Raw genomic sequence first — 18,218 nt, forward strand, 5'->3', positions numbered from 1 at the left:
AAAACAGTATTATATACAGTGGCTCCACTAAAGACAAAGCTTTCCAAACCCAAACCTGAGTCTTAGTTAAATATCACTGCCAGGGCAGTTAGGTGTGGATGCAGGAGAGCTGAGCGAAAGTGGAAGAAGGAGCATTTACAGGCATCTTTCCAGATACTGAAGGAGAGCTGGCGTTTTTAATCAGAGACCTGTGAAATCTGCTAAAACTAAATATTTTTCTGATATTATTTCCTCCAATTATCACAACCCGCGTATCTTGTTTAAAATCATAAACTCTGTCCTCAATGCCCCGCAATGAGCCTGTCTGTACAGCTCAACTGAAGTGCGTGAGAACTTTTTGAGCTTCTTCACTAATAAAGATCATCAGGGCCCACCTTCATTATTCTTCTTATGACCCCTCCATCTCTTGCACATGCTCTGGTGTTTTTGACCAGTTTGAGCTTGTCAGTCTTTCATTCGTTGGAAGAAATAATTGGTCATGTGAAGCCTGTTGGGTCTTCCAGTGATCCAATCCCCCCTCATCTCTTTAAAAGGGTTTTTTCGACCATAGCACCATCTGTACTCGAGATTCTTAATGGCAGTCTCGCAAATGGGGTTGTACCTACGAGTTTTAAACATGCAGTGGTGACGCCACTAATCAAGAAGCCTAAAGGCTGACAGTGAAAGCCTAACAGTGACTGAGGCACAATTTACCCTTCTCATAATGATTTAATTGCTATGCATATTTAACACAGAAACAGAAAATGATATAAAGATAATCTGTATCACATGTATTCCATCGTTGTGATAATGGATATATGGTCATAAATAATGGCTTCTTGGTAGTTGGACTGCTCTGGTAGTTTTTCACTTTCTCTGTTCTACTATGAAGATTTTTTTGTCCTTCTTTTCATTAGCCAGCAGAAGATCCAGCCATCCACCTCCAGAGGAGATTTCTCTTTTCCCCGTTTTACTCTTCGATTGGTCCCACTGTCTTGTGGCAATTGGATACACTCCCATTACCACATTTGCCAAAGAAGACCTTGGTCAAGGCTTGCTGTATCTGATGGCAATGCTTCTGTCTGTAATTTAAATGTAATTGAAGTGTTACAGGACAATATCCATGAGAGAGACACCACAACTTCATACACAGCTGTTCAGGCTATGGATACAGCATAAGACTGTCATGTCTGGGTTAGAAAGTTTTGACCTGGCATAAGTCTTGCAATACAGAAATTTACATTTTAATTTGTTCGTTGTTTATCTAATACAAAGTACTTGTATTCCATCAACGCATCTGCCTAAAATGTTCTGCTTTAAAAAGTGAGTTTCAGTAGCTTTCAATGTTGATCACAGTCAACGAGGTTTACCAGTTGTGAGAGGAACACAAATCAATGCAACTTTACCATTTGTCCTGTAGGAAAAGAGTTACTATTAGTAAAATAATGATGACATAATGTACAATTTATGTCATTAATTGTATTATAATCTGCACATTTCTGTGTTTTGTTTGTTTTGGTTTTTTTTCATTTGTGTGTGCAATGTTTCAAGCAATTGTTGCTATTTGAAGAAGCAATTAAAATAAATGTTGTTGAAGAGTATCTGTGCTTAATTTCACTTAGTGTGAATCCTTTGTCTTATTTTAAGACAGAAAACCTAAAAACAATTCTTCAATTCAGACTATTCATCTTGTTTAGTTGCTCCTGTTTTAAGATCTTTTCTCTCAAAATTAGAAAGAAACAACAATCAAAGAAGCACTTAAAGGCTAATTTTGAGTTTATTTGACTTAATGAAGTGCTTGAAATGACTGTTTAACTACTTGTTGTAAGATATTTCTCAGTTGCTGAATGCTTAGATCATTTTCTTATTTCAAGATATCTTACCAAGTGTAATTGTCACACCCATGGACTCATGTTTTTAGTTTCATGTTTTAGGTTATGTTTGTGTCACTCCATGTTTAGTTTTTGCCATTTTAGTTTCCCTGCACTCTGTTTATCAGTTTCACTCACTTCACCTGTGTTTTTTTTCCCTCAGCTGCACTCACTCCCCAATCACTCTCACTCCCTATTTAGTTTCCTGCCTCCCCTTTCAGTTTTGCCGGATCTTTGCTTAAAGTCAAGTTGGTAAACCCATGCCATGCTACCATGTTCCACGTCGTTCTATCAAGCTAAGTATTTATCCATGCCATGTTAAGTTCTTTGTTTTGTTTTTGTCCACAGCTACGTTTTTACCGGCTCAGCCGCGTTTTATGTTGGTACTTTGTTTTTGTTTAATAAATTTACCTTGTTCTTTTGAAAAGTCCGCATCCGTGTCCTCCCTTCCCCATACAACCTGACAGTAATTATCTTACTGCACTGGAAGATTATTTAACTTGATTATAGTCTAAATGTTCTCAAACTTATTATGTTTTTCCTTATATTAAGATGGCTAGTTTTTGCAGTGTAACTTAGACCCCCGTGTACTTTCTAACTTTTGGCCCATCTCAGGGCCAAGATCAGCATAACATCTTAGAAGTTTTACAGTCTGGGTTTAAAACCCATCACAGTACCGAATCAGCACTATTAGGACTTCTTAATGATGTTTTTTTTAGTCACAGACTCTGGTCACTGTGTAGTTTTGGTTCTGTTGGATCTAATAGCTGCCTTTGATACATCCTGATACTTCTGTCTCGTCTGGAGAGTTGGGTAGGCATTCAGAGATGTGCTTTAGAGTGGTTTAGGTCCTACTTAGAGTTGAGAAGAAGTTTTTGTGTCCTTGTTGGAACTGCTGAGGCCTCTTTTCTTCTCCCTGTACTTACTTCCTTTTGGATTAATTCTTCGGAAATATGGTATAGCGTTCCATTTTTACGCTGGCGATAGTCAGATTTAATGCCACTGAAGAAAATGGATTTTCCGCAAATCCACTACTCAAGTGCAGTTCAGAAATTTAGGAAGGGATGTCAATGTATTTTCTGCACTTTAATGATAATAACACTGAGGTTATGTTGTTTGGGCCTACATATAGCTCCACAGTACCTGTTGACTAGGGCTGGTTAAGTCAACATTTGACACCAGTTGCAACAAACCTCGGTGTAAGGCTTGACAGCAATCTCAAATTTGATGCACAGGTTGGCTCAGTGGTCAAGTCAGCTTTTTTTTTAACTGAGACAACTTACTAAAGCTAAACCATTTTTTTCTTTGCATCACTTTGAGATTTTAATCCATGCTTTCATCACAATTCGTTTAGACTACTCCAATGCACTTTACTCTAGGCTAAGTCAAGCATCACTTGCTGGTCTACAACTGGTTCAGAATGCTGCTGCTCGGCTCCTAAATGGTACAAAAAAAAAACGTGAGCACATTACTCCGGTTCTGGCGTCACTTCTCTGGATCCAATTTGTTTTAGAGTTGAATTCAAAATTCTTCTTTTTGTTTTCAAATGTCTTCATGGCCTTGCCCAGCAGTATCTGTCCAATCTGCCTCAGCCTTATGCTCCCTCAAGTTCTCTCAGGTCAGCAGATCAGTTATTGTTAGTCGTTCCTAAAACAAAGATAAAACTTAGAGGGGGTGGTGCCTTCTCAGTCGCTGCCCCAATGAATTAATTACCTTTGCACATCAGGCAGGCTGACTTGCTTCATGTTTTTAAGTCCTCTCTTAAAACACATTTTTTCTTATTGGCTTTTAATTCAGTCGGAGGTGTTGACTTTTACTGTGACTTTTTATTGTTTTGTTTTTAGTGTTTTACTTTGTTTTTATTTTCATGGTTTTTAGGTTTCACTTGTATGTGTACAGCACAGCCAACTGTGTTGTTTTTAAAGCGCTATATAAATAGAGTTGGATTGGATTTTCCAACAAATGTTTAACCTATCTCTACCAAACACTGGCATTTTTTCCTGACCCCGAAAAACAAAATTCTGTATCTCTAAAAGTCCAAATAAAGCAAATTCAGAGATTTGCATCACAAAGATGTGCGAGATTCTAGCTGCTTAAAACATATTAAAAGGCCCAGTAAGGTGTTTTACTGAATTGAGAAGTTGGGCTGTTAAATATTTTTTCCATCAACTTTCTCTTCAGGATTTTTTGCACAGTTCAACGATGCACTGAGATTGAATACAATAGGCGAGCAAAAGCGACTCCACTTCTGACACTGAACCTTTGAAAATAGTTCTATTATAATAAATTGGCCTCAGACAAGCAACTTACTTGCCAACTGTATTGGCTTTATCATATGAAGATCATACACCAGCAGAGCCAGCAGCACATCGCAGAGGTTCAATAGCTGTTTCTAGGTCAGTAGAGACTGATGCACAGTTGAAGATTGCCAGCAACACCCAACATATTTATTTTTAAGAAATCTTTATGTATTTTTTTTTTTTACGTGGTAGATCTACCTGATAAAAGTATTCTTTTTTTTTTTTTTTTTACCAGAAATATCTTTGGGGTACAATTTATCAAGAGTCAGTAACCTGCTCCACACATGAAAGCTATTGGAAACATTTAATTTCTGCAGCGTACCTTTGTGATTTCACATTTAAGATGTTTGCTTCAATTAAAACCAGCCAACTGTCTGTTTCATTTGAGCTGATCTGAGGTCTTCTTTTCCATCAGAAATACCCCCCTCTAAGAGTGGTGGAAACTGCTAATTTGCTTATGATATTGAGATCTTTCCAAATAATGAGGCAAGAGAAACTAAGCATGGATTTAGATGGAGCTGAAAAAACTTTTTGGCATAAAAATATATCTTTTTGTTATAGTAGTAGTAGCAAAAGTAAGATTCTATAAAATTCTAGAGAAAAGTGTCTAAATGCTTCTGTCATTACATCCTTTAGCATAGAAAACATTGGACCATCTTTTGTGACAGGATTAATTGCTCAGTAATTTCCTGCAGTCATAACAGGAAGTTCAGCTACTATCATGCAGTCTAACTAACTGGGATTTTTTCCATATAAATAAGAAAACTGGAGGGTGAGTGTGAACAAGAGTTCCTAATATAGTGAAGAATCTAACTTTTGCAATTATTAAATGGTTAAATGACATTATTTGTAACAGCATATCAAAGCCAAGCTAGATTTGAGTCCATTATTCTCTTTGCATCAGGGTTGCATTACCCAGCTCTCAATGAACGCCCATCTTCCTTTTTCTTCATGTTGTTTTTTCCACTGAGATGAAGTAAAAGTACTTTGGAAAAGAAATACAAGGGGGAATGAATCCATAGTTGACCACAGAAAACAGAGTTCATCAAAGCTTCTTCCAAACTTGTATTCTTGTGCATTGTGACAACATCTGAATGCGTCACCTTCATGTCTGAATAACCATCACAGGGCTTTTCCATTAACACAGACTGACATTGGATTTTCTGTAGAACTTAAAGCTATCCACTAAAACCTTTTTATTTCTCTGTCTGAATAAACTATAAATATTCAATGAAAACCATTGCTGGGGTAAAATTATCTGCTAATATCGCAATTAATTGACTTCACTCCTATTTTTAATCAACATTTAAAAAATATTGATATATAAAAAAAAAGGTTTGGGCGTCTTGAATTTGTTAATTCAACACTTTTGTTCAATAAAGCTTGAAAGATGAAAACATGCGTGTGTTGCATCGTGTTTAAATGTGTTCAAAGATACTAATGCAGATCAAATAAAGAACAGCACTGTCCAAACTTTCCCGCTCCATGGCTTCAATACCGTTACAGCTGAAATGTGAACTCTTCTTATTCATACAGTATCAGTACAAATGACTAGTTGGGGAGAAACAATTGTGAAAGTCAAGTGAAACTTTGACAAAAAAAGAAATTGAAATGAAAAAAAGATATCGTCCCCATTCCGGTACGGGTTAGAACATGCACGGCACATGTTCACTTCTCTCTTGTGAACTTTGCTTTCAGAGGCTGAGAAAGGAGGGAGAAGGTAGCATAACTGTGGAGAAAAGGAACTAAGATTGACGGCTGTTGTTTAAAGAACACTTTAAAATACATTTTGACAAAACAAGCACAAAAAATTACATCAAAAGTTGACATCAAGTCTGCTGCTCATAAAACAAGCTCTTTTGTACAAAAAGATGAAGGCAGTAAAATCTGAGAGATACAAAAATAAGTGTTGTGTGGCAGACATTGAGCAGATTTGGTGTGACGTGTGTGCTGGAAAGAATAAAAAACAGCATCAATGATATCCAGTGTTCATATCAATGTCAAAACAATTGCAGGCACATTTTCTCATAAAACACACAGCATATACAACTGAAATCATATCAAAGTTTTAATTGTTGCCCTTTAAGAGAATCTTATTGCCAAACAATAGGAATGTAAGCAGAGTGGTGATGAGAAACTCTGCACATTCGACATCACTTTCACCTTGAAGTGTTAGTGAATGAGAACCTGAACACATTTTGTTGTTATAACATTGACCGACAAACACATTTCCATTAGAATCAGAAGTTTTACTTCTTTTTTTCATATTTCGTTGGTTTTTTTAAACCCAAATAGAAGGGATAGCAGAAAAGTGTTACCTTCAGCCCCGGGGTCAGGTCGGTGGGGTCAAAGGTGGTCAGAGGTGAAGCCCAGGACGTGATTCAAAGGACAAGACAAAGGGTGGGACACAAACTGGCAAAGGTCACAGAAAAGCACAAAGATATGGCAGCAGGGAGAGGGTAGAGACGCAGTTGGCAAAACCGAAAACAATGAAGGAGATGTGGAAGGTGACTTAGAAGAGGGCAGCAACACTGGGAAGATGAAAAGGATTCAAACTTACGAGGGGATTTAGGAGAAAATGGAAGGATATAGCACAGAGGGAAGGTAAAAAGCAGAGGAGGAACTTGTGTAGGAGGGCAGTAGTTTCAAGCGGCTGGGAGCAAAGAGGCTAAGTCAATTCCTCTAAAAAAGTAAGAAAAAAACCAGAACCGAAATAAAAAGGATTGAACCCATACCTTGGTCGTTTAACGTCAGGTGCGCCAGACCTTGAAAGGGAAAAAAACAGAAAAAAAGAACAGAAAGAGGAAGAAAAAGGAGGTCATAAAAGGCACGGGAAGAAAAAAAGCATTGTCACAACGTTGGACTGCAGTTTGTGACAGACATCCTGGGGCAGACTCGGATGTCAGAGTTCAAACCAAAGGTAAAAGAAAGAAAAAAATAAGAAAAAAAAACAAGGAAGAGAGAAAGATAGAGTAATAGAGCGAATAGTAACAGAAAGCAAGCAAACACTTCTTGAGTGAGGTGTAGGGGGTTTAGAAAAAAAAGCATTTTCATTTGGCGCAACCCCCGAAGGCTATTGCTCACACAAATGCTTTTTTTTCTCCTCTGGAGTACTTATGGAACACACAGAACTGTTTGGCAGAAAAGGCTTGAACTGAATTCCTTGTCTCCGACTGTACTCAAATCAAAAAACAAGAATCTAAGCTCTGCAAAGTCTCACTGAGAGAGGTCACAGATGTATCTTGAAAAAAATTTAAACAATATCAGCACAACATGATGACTGTACAACACCACCACAGTGGTGGCTCTCTAGCTAACTGCTGGCTAATGTGCACAGATCTATCCAGACATGCAGATCTAAACACTGAAAAGAGAGATGTCCACAATGGCTCCTCCATCGTTGGTGGTGAACAAATGTAATAAAATAACATCTGAATAAGGCCATCGCATAAAAAACATTCACATATTATACAATGCCATCCTAGGGGAGGTCAATCCTTAGACTGACTGATGTGCAAAAAGAAACTCACTTGCTCTGAAAGGCTTTGTTATACCAATTCTTACTGTTTCTGTGAGAACAAAAACCAATGCTTCTTGCACAATCCTAAAGCAAAAACATTAACACGTTCACAACCACAATGCTGTGTACAGTAACTGTTTTTTATTTTTTACAAAAAAGGAAAAAACATTTATCAGAGGAACAGCAATACAGGAAAAATTAAATACGTTTTCCCTAAAGTAGGGTTTATGCTCCAATAAACTGAATGGTTAAAGGAAATTGGATTTATCCCCGGGCAGCCCAGGATATACACAGCGATATACCTGTAAAACTAGTAAATTCCAAAGGTCAAATCTCTCCATGTCAACCCGTCTTTCAGTGATCAATACCATTTCAAATATAAATTTCTTGCCGATACCAGAGAAAAGCTGAATTTAAGCAACAATTTACCATCAGGGATGAGCAATGCCGCAACCTTGGGGTGTTGTTCTACGCTTACCTTAAATAAAGCTAAACAAAAAAAGCACATCATTTACCAGCACAAACAGCCCTCATACAGGCAGAGAAGTACAGTTGAATTGTTTAAAACATGATTCAGGCTTGTTCACTTGTTGCATAAGTGCAGTTTAGGGATATTCTGAAATCCAATTTTTTTTTTTTCCACATCAACATTGATAAATTCATGTGGCTAATGTTGATGAGATCAAAATGTAAAAGATATACAGCACACTGGAAATGTTAATCATCACAGATCTACTACGACTCACCACAGCTTTTCACTTGTCAAAAAATCTGATAAGAACCCTTGCAGATGCACACTGAAGACATCGAAAGTATCTATCATTAGCATAAAAATCAACATGCTCAGTATCGACATTGTTTATATCAATACAGACAAATTCCCAATAAAGCTGCTCTCATTTTAAATATTTTTTTTACGTTTCTTTTGTCAGACAGCTAAATAAGTCCAAAATTGTGATAAATAATAAGTCAAATAAGACAACGTGTCAACTTGCTGCTGCTTAAAACATTTCCAAACTGCCTTTCTACTCGAATAAAAATCACGATTTTATAACCAGTGTCATCTGACGGAATCACCATTCAAGTAACTTACAGACGTCTGCGAAGTGAATTCATCAAAATGATCATTCAACGATCTCCCACAGAGAAGGTTAGTCAGTCAATAACTATTTTGTTCCTGTGAATGCATACAAAATTAAAATTAAATGGATAAGATGAGCTGTAGCATGAACCAATTGTTCAACTATCCATGCTGTGTGTGAAATCTGCTCTCAAGCCAACGGTCTTCAGTCGATGAATGGCTAGTCTTGTTGACATCTGAAAGCGTTTTACACGACAAACAACAATCATCCATTCACACAAATACACTTATAGACCAATTACGCAGCTACACCGACCCTTCCTGATGGCCACTCCTTCTACCTCCTAAGGTGCAGTTGTCCCAGACAAAGTCGGCATCCGGTGTTCCGAAAATCAACATCTATTCCACAACCAGTAAGTACATATAAGAATGCAAAGACTATAGACATTCAGATGACTCTTAACCACAAGCTGTTTCAGTTGTGTTTTTTTTTTTTTTTTCTAAATGTGATCCAGGGGGAGAGGAAATATACAGGCAGAGTATTTCATCTATCTGGCAGCAATCCATTTCCTGCTGGCCCTTTGCACAAAGCCCAATAATTCTCATTCTGCCACCTTCTGTTTTTGTTCTCGTGCTCATAATCCATTAAGGAGAAAAGGCAAAGGCTCCTGCAATGAACCAGAATGCTGTCACTGCATACCAAATCATTCAAATACACTCCACACCACCACCCTACCATCCCAGCATGGTCCAGCTCAGGCAGGCAAAAGACAGCAGAACAATTTTATGGGAAAAGAAAAGACAAGAGAAGGGGAAGGAGGAGAAGGTAAAAAGATAAACACAGAGCAGAGAGAAAGAAAATGAAAAAAAAAATTTGCAATTGCAACAATTTGTTGAATCGTATATTCACAACCTGTGTTAGCCAAAAATGCACTTATGGGTGTGCAGGTGACAATGAAAACGCAAAATCTGAAAAAAATAAAATAAATAGATAGTCAATCTTAAATACCATTGTAAAAAAAAAAGAGTGAAAACGTGATGTATTGTAAACAGATGTGTAGCCGCAGGCTATTTTTGCAGAAGGAATCAGATACAAAAGCCACCTACCAGAGTAAATAGAGTCACACATATAACTCGATATCCAAAGCGATGCTTGGCAGACCCCTCCTATAGCTTTCACAAGCAATTGGTCGGCAGCGTGATTTACATTAGTTATGACTATACCACACATTCAAATAAAGCACAAAAGGAGAAGCTCTGTCTTTCTTATTTTACATTCTTTGTCAATATCGAAGTGCAAGTCAAATTATCACAGGCAGAACCGGTATTGGCTTGACGCATTCTGTGAATGACATTGACGATACTAGTCCCCCCCAACTCCTTGACATCTGAGCATTGATTACATCCCTAATTGTGTGGTAAGCACAGATGGGAGTGCCTAACGGAACCGGTGCCGTTTGGAGAGCGTCTGTGATTGGCTAGTTATGATTGAGTGGCAGATGGAGCACAGTCATAATTTCGTCATTAGGAGGAGACATGCTCGCATCTCTTTTGGCATACTCCTGTTCCCCTCTGTTTCATCAGCTTTATTTTCACCTTTTCTTCCTCCGTTTCTCCACATGCAGCCCTCCATTAGCCAGCTGCAGCTGCCTCCTTCTCTCACTTCTTCCTCATCTGCCACATTCATATGCTACTCTTAGGCCTGAGACCACTTTGGAAACCACTGATCTAATCCAAACCACTGCTGCTCAGTTAAAAACAGCTTTCCCGCCAGATACTACATAGTAAAGATAGTAACAAATATTATATGCATGTTTATCATTTCACTGAGATTTGAAAACTGCACTTCTTTCTGTTGAAGGAATGGATCTGTGTCTTTGTGTTGCGTTCAGGGTGAACAGCATGCTCTTTCCTGAATAACCTTGTCAAACATTAATCCATCATAATGTTCCTCACATATTTACAAATTATGAGCATAATCATCCTTCACACAAGTGCACACATGAACAGATGTGTTGGGTCTTAGGACAGCAGCAGCAACACACGCCAGCAGGGGACAAAGAAAAATGGGAGTCATCATCATTATCCCTTTCCACCCTTTTAGCACTTGCTTTCCCTCACTTCCTCTACCCTCGTTCATCAGATGGACACACAGACCAAGTCAGAAGGAAGAATCTGTTAAGTTTTTAAGCCCCCAGTGGCATCAGGATGGCATGTTAAACAGCATTGTCCTCTAAGGACTCTCACCAGCATATGGCCAGAACCACTTATGTGCCTCCTGAAAGCACACACCATACAGACAAAAAACCCTCTTCTTTACTTGCTGATTGCAAAATGGCAGTCACACAACAGCTGTTAAAGTCTTTTTTTTTTTTAAGGACACTGCTCCCGGTGACCTCAGTGTGAATATGCATCATCAAAAGAAAAAAAGACAGAGGCTGATAAAAGTCATGAGAGGTATGATAAGAAAAATAAATAATTTCATCCGCAACACCAGGCTTGGTGCTCCCTTGGTTCAAGACATTAAACTGCTCACCATAAATCAATGGCTTTTATTATCCCAGGACTGAGATAACGTTCCAAATTCCTATGTTAGATGTTTTGAGCGCTCAAAAATAAATCAAAGTAATTTGTCCAAACATATGTTTAAAAATGTCCGAATATTGTTTTGACTGAATATGAACCTTATTTCAGTAGCCCAATCTATAATGTAACATCTTTGAACAGCTTAAGTCATTCTGAGACTGTGGCAGATTTCAGAGCGCTTTAATAATTCATTGTGGATATCTATTGAATGAGGAAGAGAAAGACATAGATAAAGGGTAAGGGCTAAGAACACCTCTACAATACTGCTTCCATGTCATTTAATGCTTTGAATTATTAACAAAGATTGTTCTGTTCCAAAGGAGAGAGATGTAATAAAATTATGTTCTTTAACATCAAGTGGAAACCACTTACTGGGTCTCCAGCAACGAACTGGGAGCTTAGAATGAAAGGAAAAAAGAACAGCTAGGCATGCTGAGATCACCCCCCTGTCAATTACCTGATACCCACACTGACCCTTGGTCTACTAGGAAAACCAGGACTCAACTTCTCAGAAGTATTGTGATCAGATGTAGCAACCCAAATGGATTAAATCTTGATTATGGGCTTTTCAAGGGAAAGCAAACGATTTGGAAATTGGATAACATCAATAATAAGGCCGTGGTTTTAGTCAAAGCCTCTCACAGGATCAGGATGCCACAAAAAAAAATTGAATCATTCAGACCACAGCACAGATGTGTAATGTACACATGCATGTTTACTTCGTAGTTTCGTGATTTGACTTCTATCAATATGCCTTAGACTTGAGAGTCTAAGGCATATTGCTAGAAGTCTGAATGTAAAAAAAAAGCACTCCCTTCGAAGCATTTCAGAATCATCTCTGTGTGCGTGTATGTATGTGTCTGTCTAAGCGTACATTTGATTTCCCTGGAAATCCCACAGAGAACTGGTGACCCCAGGTGACGCACTAAGCGAGTGGTGCATTAATTCTTTATAGTTGCTTTCCACTTTACAAAGTAGCAACAATCATCATCCGTCAGGAGCAATGCAATAAACTGTCTGGAGGCCTGTCAAATTACGAGATTCAATATTTAAAGTTGGAATTACACAGAGTCATACAACATAATAAATACTTGCAAGACTGCTTATAGCACAATTGCAAGTTTTAAAGATTTTTACAAAATTGAAGTTGTAAAGCATACATACTTTGCACATAAAAACCCATTAATGAAGCATGCTGATTTTATTAACCCATAACCCATACTACAAAAACTCAAGTGTGTCATGTCGTCTATGCATTGAGGGATCAGAACGGGTCAAAAAAGAAAATATTAAGACGCTGCACCTCCTTACATCTCCTAATTAACACCATAACTAAGCGCATCACTTAAACTCCTACTCATGGCTCATTATATCTCAGCTAGTATGTCATGGAATATATTGTGAAAAATTAAATCACAGCGTCTTGAAGATTGGTGGGGGGTAGAGATCTTACAGTTTCTGCTCCATCTTAATTAAACAGTTCATAAATAAATTGGACTTCCATATGTCGAGATGAATAACTTGGATTCATTTCCTGTTTTAGGCATCAAAGTTAACACAAAGAAAGGATTGTTGAAGATTACTTCACTGAAGCTCATTTACACAAGATAATATGTTACACGGCTCTTAAATAAGCACAATTGGCATTACTTCAGAGTAGAGACTCTGCCAATGCTGATATGACCATCACAGACATGACACATCCTCATGTTCTAGACTGGATCTATTATATTTCAACTGATACCAATGTCTATCGGTCCTTTTTCTGTTGGTATTTTTCCCCAATTACTAAATGTTTTTGGCTTGGATAAGCCAAGCCAGGTTCATCTTGTTGAAAAACCATCATCTGACCTTTATTCTCCTTTATTCTCCTTTTCTTTATGAGGTCAAAACTCATCAGCAGTCCTCGAAGCAATCTAGTGTCTTTTCTCAAAGCATCCATTTCTCCTTTCTGTTCTCTTCCTAATCTTCAACTCCCTGTGTCACAGACGTAAGCAGCAACTATCCCCTGGTCCATCCGCCCTCTTGCCAGCCAATTTCATGGAATGAATGCCTCTGATTGCCACTTCTGGACTCTCCTCATTAAAGCTGGAGACACCGACAGGGTTGAGCAACAAGATATATATTTTTTAATTAAATTTTTATTTATACACTTTTTTTTGTTGCTTGAGATTTCGAAAGCTATAATTTCAGTGTCAGCTCTGATGGAAAAAATGAAAGAGGGAAGACTCCCTTCACTTGGACAATTAGCAAATATAAACATATCTTTCTATCAAGGAAAAAAAGAATAACAATACACTAAATGTTTTGCCTATTTGTGTTGCACAGAGAATGTATTGATCGAAACCATTTAGAAATACAAACATTTTATATAAGATTAAGATTAACAACTAATTCAATTCAAAACCACTGAAAGCTATTTACACACAAAATGTTATGTTCTTCAGTTATTAACAAAACAAGCTTATAATAGAGAAGAACTTTCCGAAACCAAGCAGGGGACATATTAGGTAATTACGGTCCTAAAATTTCAAACTCTAAACCATACTAAAGAAAATACTTTATAATCGATAGTTTTTTTTTATTTAGCTAATTGAAAAAGAACGAATCAGGAGGCTTGAAAAGTTTTTAGGTTTTAGACTAAACTTCTAAAAGTGGTAAACCTTTTGAAAATAGGAACACCACCTCACAAAGAAGCACATCAACTTTAATCCAATACATTCTTTTTTTTTAAATTTCTTTATTTAATATTGACTACATTACTGATAAAAATGTATATATATATATATATATATGGAACACATGATATATATGATCATAAACAGACATTTTACAAAACGACCTAATTTCAGTTTTATTTCTAAGGGAAAATGCCACAGTAAAGCTTTGTGTCATAGGTAAAGTTTTTTTCCTCCCTACTTTTCAAGTGCTGCAGAGAGTACCGCTGCAGTTAAATTTTCAATTCCCTTCTTTACAACACGATAAAGTGTGTAAAGTCAGAAGGAGGAGATCTCTGCCTGCTGATTCCACATCTTCTCCTCATCATTAATTCAGGACCACTGTCACATGTCTGATTGTTTGTTTGAAAAATGCATCATTGATCAAAGGTTTGAGCGAATTGCAAGTGAATGTAGCTGCTTACTGAACAGAGAGGTACATGATCTAATTACATACTATTTTTTCTGTTGATTAGTATCTTAAGTGTTGATTTTTCTGACAACTATAGACACCAGTAATGCAGATTTTAAAATCTGAACAACTATTCTTTTTTTTGTTTGTAAAAGTTTCTCCTCTGTGCTATGAAAGCTCAAGTGAAAGGAAAGTGGTCTCCTGGGACATTAGTGTCAAACTGCACCTTGTTGCTTCATTTTGACAATCATCCCCCATGAGTTGGCGTTTAGCTGCTCAATCCCGTTTCTCGACACCAACAGCAACACTCTGTGTATCATAGATTTGTGTTGGAAAAACAAATTGCAAATTTGAAATGAGTTTTCCTGAAAATGTGACTCACAGAGATTTTGTCTTGGCAACCTTCTGCCTTGTGTCTGGGGGTGGTTGTCAGCAGGTAACCACAACATCATCCCGTAATGGAAATTTAATGTTTTCCCACAGAGAGAACACAATAACTTCATTTAACTCATAGCGTCGGGTAAACACCATTAGACCTTGGAATCAGCAGTGTTCCTGGAAGTTCATTCATTTGAGAGAGCCTAGTAATTATGGGAAAACTAATGGAAATTTGTGTAACAAATGTATTCATAATTCATAGCTTATCTTGTGTGGGTGGAGTCCTCCCAGTGAGAAACGATAAGCATCTTGATTTAACTTAGACTGGAAAATCCAAACTGGTGTAAGCCTCCAACAGTACAATAGTGTGTTTCTTCACTGCATGATAGTGAATAAAAAGTTTATGAAAAAGATGCTTATTCAGAAGAGGGACACTATACAAATTATTTTGTCACGTTAGTCTTACAATAATGTTATTGACTTGTTTGTCCTTAAAACCATATAACTGTTTTGATTTCTTTGACAGTTCATTTCAAAACATGTCTGTGTACAATCTTTTATCACAAAATGTATTTATATAACATCACAACCAATGTTATCTCAAGGCGCTTCAATAATACAGTCCAATTCAAGCCAATTAGAGTCCACTTCTTGACTTGAAATTGAGCACTTATATTTCACAGGGAATTTTTTTCTTGCCATATGGATACAAGTACATGTAGATATGTATTTGGATGTCCAATGGCAAGAAAATAGCTCTGACTAATATACAGCCCATCATTTGTCATTTTGATTCTTGTGAGGGGGATGTTCTGGCATAAAATATCAGACATTAACCTTAAATAAAAGAAACCTTATAATATATTTTTTCCTGGAGACAACAATATCTCATTTGGTTTCAACTGCTGGGCAAAATCCCTGCTGCTTGCTTTCATCTTACCAAAGTCTTATTAGGCTAACTAAACAAATAAGAGCTAGCAAGAAGTCTTCTGCATAATCAAACAAAAGGGCTCCTGAGTTCCAGCGAGCTGAAGGATCACAACGGTGAGAGAGAAAGAAGAGAGGGTGGCTGATCACGAGAAAATTAAACAGCATTGAACCTTTTCAACAAATATTTCAACAATTTTAAACACATTGCAGGAGACATCTGGTGCTACTGTGGCGTGAAATAGCACAGCTCTGTCTCAGTCTTAGTTCTGCTGGACCTGAGTGCTACCTTTGACACAGTTGATCATGCAATCTTATTACAGAGGTTAGAAGACTGGGTGGGAATCTCTGGTAGTGCTTTAAACTGGTTCAAGTCCTATCTCGAGGACAGGAAATATTTTGTTGAAATCGGTAACTGTGTCTCACACCAAATGGCTATGACCTGTGGGGTTCCCCAGGGGTCTATCTTGGGACCCCTATTGTTCAATCTGTACATTATTCCATTAGGCCAGCTAATACGCAGCTATAATGCGTCCTACCACAACTATGCAGATGACACTCAGATCTACGTGTCACTGATGGCAGGAGAACACGGGCCTGTAGATACATTGTGTCATTGCATTGAACAGATCAGTGTGTGGATGCAAAACAATTTTTTCCAGTTAACTCAGACAAAACTGTAAGCATTGTCTGTTGCCCACAGAAACAAAGAAAATTGTTATATGTCACCTTGAGACTCTCTCTCTAAAACCTAATAATCAAGTTAGAAATCATGGGGTAATATTGGACTCAGACCTGAACTTTAACAGCCACATTAAATCAATAACATCAGCAGCTTTTTACCATCTAAAAAACATTGTCATAAATCAAAGGAATAGTGTCTAAACCAGATTTAGAAAGACTAATCCATACATTTGTGTCCAGCAGGTTAGACTATTGTTTCGGCCTGCTCACTGGGCTCTCTAAACGGACTGTAAGACAGCTGCAGTACATCCAAAATGCTGCTGCTCGAGTTCTGACTAGAACCAGGAAATACGACCATATTAGTCCAGTGCTCAGGTCTCTGCACTGGCTTCCTGTCGCTCAGAGAATAGACTTTAAAACAGCTCTGCTCGTGTACAAGTCTCTTCATGGTCTAGCGCCAAAGTACATCTCTGACATGTTAGAACCATATAAACCAACTCGGACTCTGAGAACCTCAGGGAGGGGTCTCCTGCTGGTGCCCAGAGTCAGGACTGAACAAGGTGAGGCTGCGTTTCAGTTTTATGCTCCTAAAATCTGGAACAGTCTTCCAGAAGATGTGAGACAGGCCTCAACTCTGACAATGTTTAAATCCAGGCTGAAAACAGTTCTATTTAGCTGTGCATATGACAAGTATTTTATCTGCACTCTTCACTTTTAATTTAATTAATTAATGATAATGATTATTTTTATGTTTTTTTGGAATGATTTTATTTGCATTCTTGTGATTTTATGTAGCTGTAAAGCACTTTGAATTGCCTTGTGTACGAATTGTGCTCTGTAAAATAAAATTGCCTTGCCTTTCCTGTTTGGATGAGGGTTTCACATGAATAATGAGGACAAATTTCTACCAAAGAGGTAAAACTATAACAAGCAGTATTGTTAAAGTTCACACTTAATAGAACTAGTTAAAAGTTCAGTTCACACTGAACTAGTTCAAGTTCATAATTTACCATCTGAAATTCTGAACTAAGCGCACAGTCCTAAAATGGAACCAGTTGAGATTAATTTTCCTTTTTTTTCTCATGAATTCCTCTGAATGCTCCTCCTTGCATGAAACAGTGCTGTGGGCACACGGCTATCTGAGCAGATGTACACACATCTATCCGTTTATTTATCAATTACTATCTCAAAATCAGTGATTTTGGAAAAAAAATACATTTTTAGAGCACATTTACTTTATTTGATCATGTTTCACAAAATGCAGTTAGGTTCTGACAGTCAATTTAGCAGATTTAAATAATCCAACTTTATCCTCAGAAGTCACATTTATATTTCTGGTCTTATCACAGATTCTGCCTCAGGTCAAGGTAAATAAAACATTAATGTCCTTTTATTAACACAAACTGTGGCGCTCTATCAGTTTACATTTATCATACCATGACTAAATGATTATATTTTCTTATTATTAAATCTTTTGCGAACAAAGCTCTGGTGCCAATCGGGTAAGGAATCAGCACTGTTCTGTAAAAAAAAAAAAAACATGGCCGAAGTGGGCCCTCCCCATCAAAATTGTGTAGCAAGCTCTCTTCTTGAAATTTGCGCCACAATCTGCAAGTGGACATTTTACACAATGATTAAAGCACATTAGCCACAAGCCAGTGTCAAACACTTCAGAAGCACATAAACACACACTAACATCACGCTAAAATAGAAAAACGTAACTTCAGCAGCAGGTGAAAAAAGATGCAACTTCAAAACAAACA

At 37.5% G+C, this 18,218-nt stretch overlaps 1 protein-coding gene across 8 annotated transcripts in view; it reads right to left on the minus strand.

Moving 5' to 3' along the window:
• The window catches only part of nrxn2b (neurexin 2b), a 694,839-nt gene that overhangs the window by 498,758 nt on the left and 177,863 nt on the right, over nucleotides 1-18,218 (minus strand). For 7 of the 8 annotated variants that reach the window (XM_075451532.1, XM_075451531.1, XM_075451530.1 and 4 more), the window contains exon 4: nucleotides 6,886-6,915. The exons of the other annotated variant lie outside the window; for it this stretch is intronic. In XM_075451532.1, coding sequence (XP_075307647.1) covers nucleotides 6,886-6,915 — 30 coding nt within the window. The remainder of the gene's footprint in view (nucleotides 1-6,885; nucleotides 6,916-18,218) is intronic. 8 annotated transcript variants of the gene reach the window in all.

Source organism: Odontesthes bonariensis, chromosome 19 (genome assembly GCF_027942865.1).
Source record: "Odontesthes bonariensis isolate fOdoBon6 chromosome 19, fOdoBon6.hap1, whole genome shotgun sequence".
NCBI lineage: Eukaryota > Metazoa > Chordata > Actinopteri > Atheriniformes > Atherinopsidae > Odontesthes > Odontesthes bonariensis.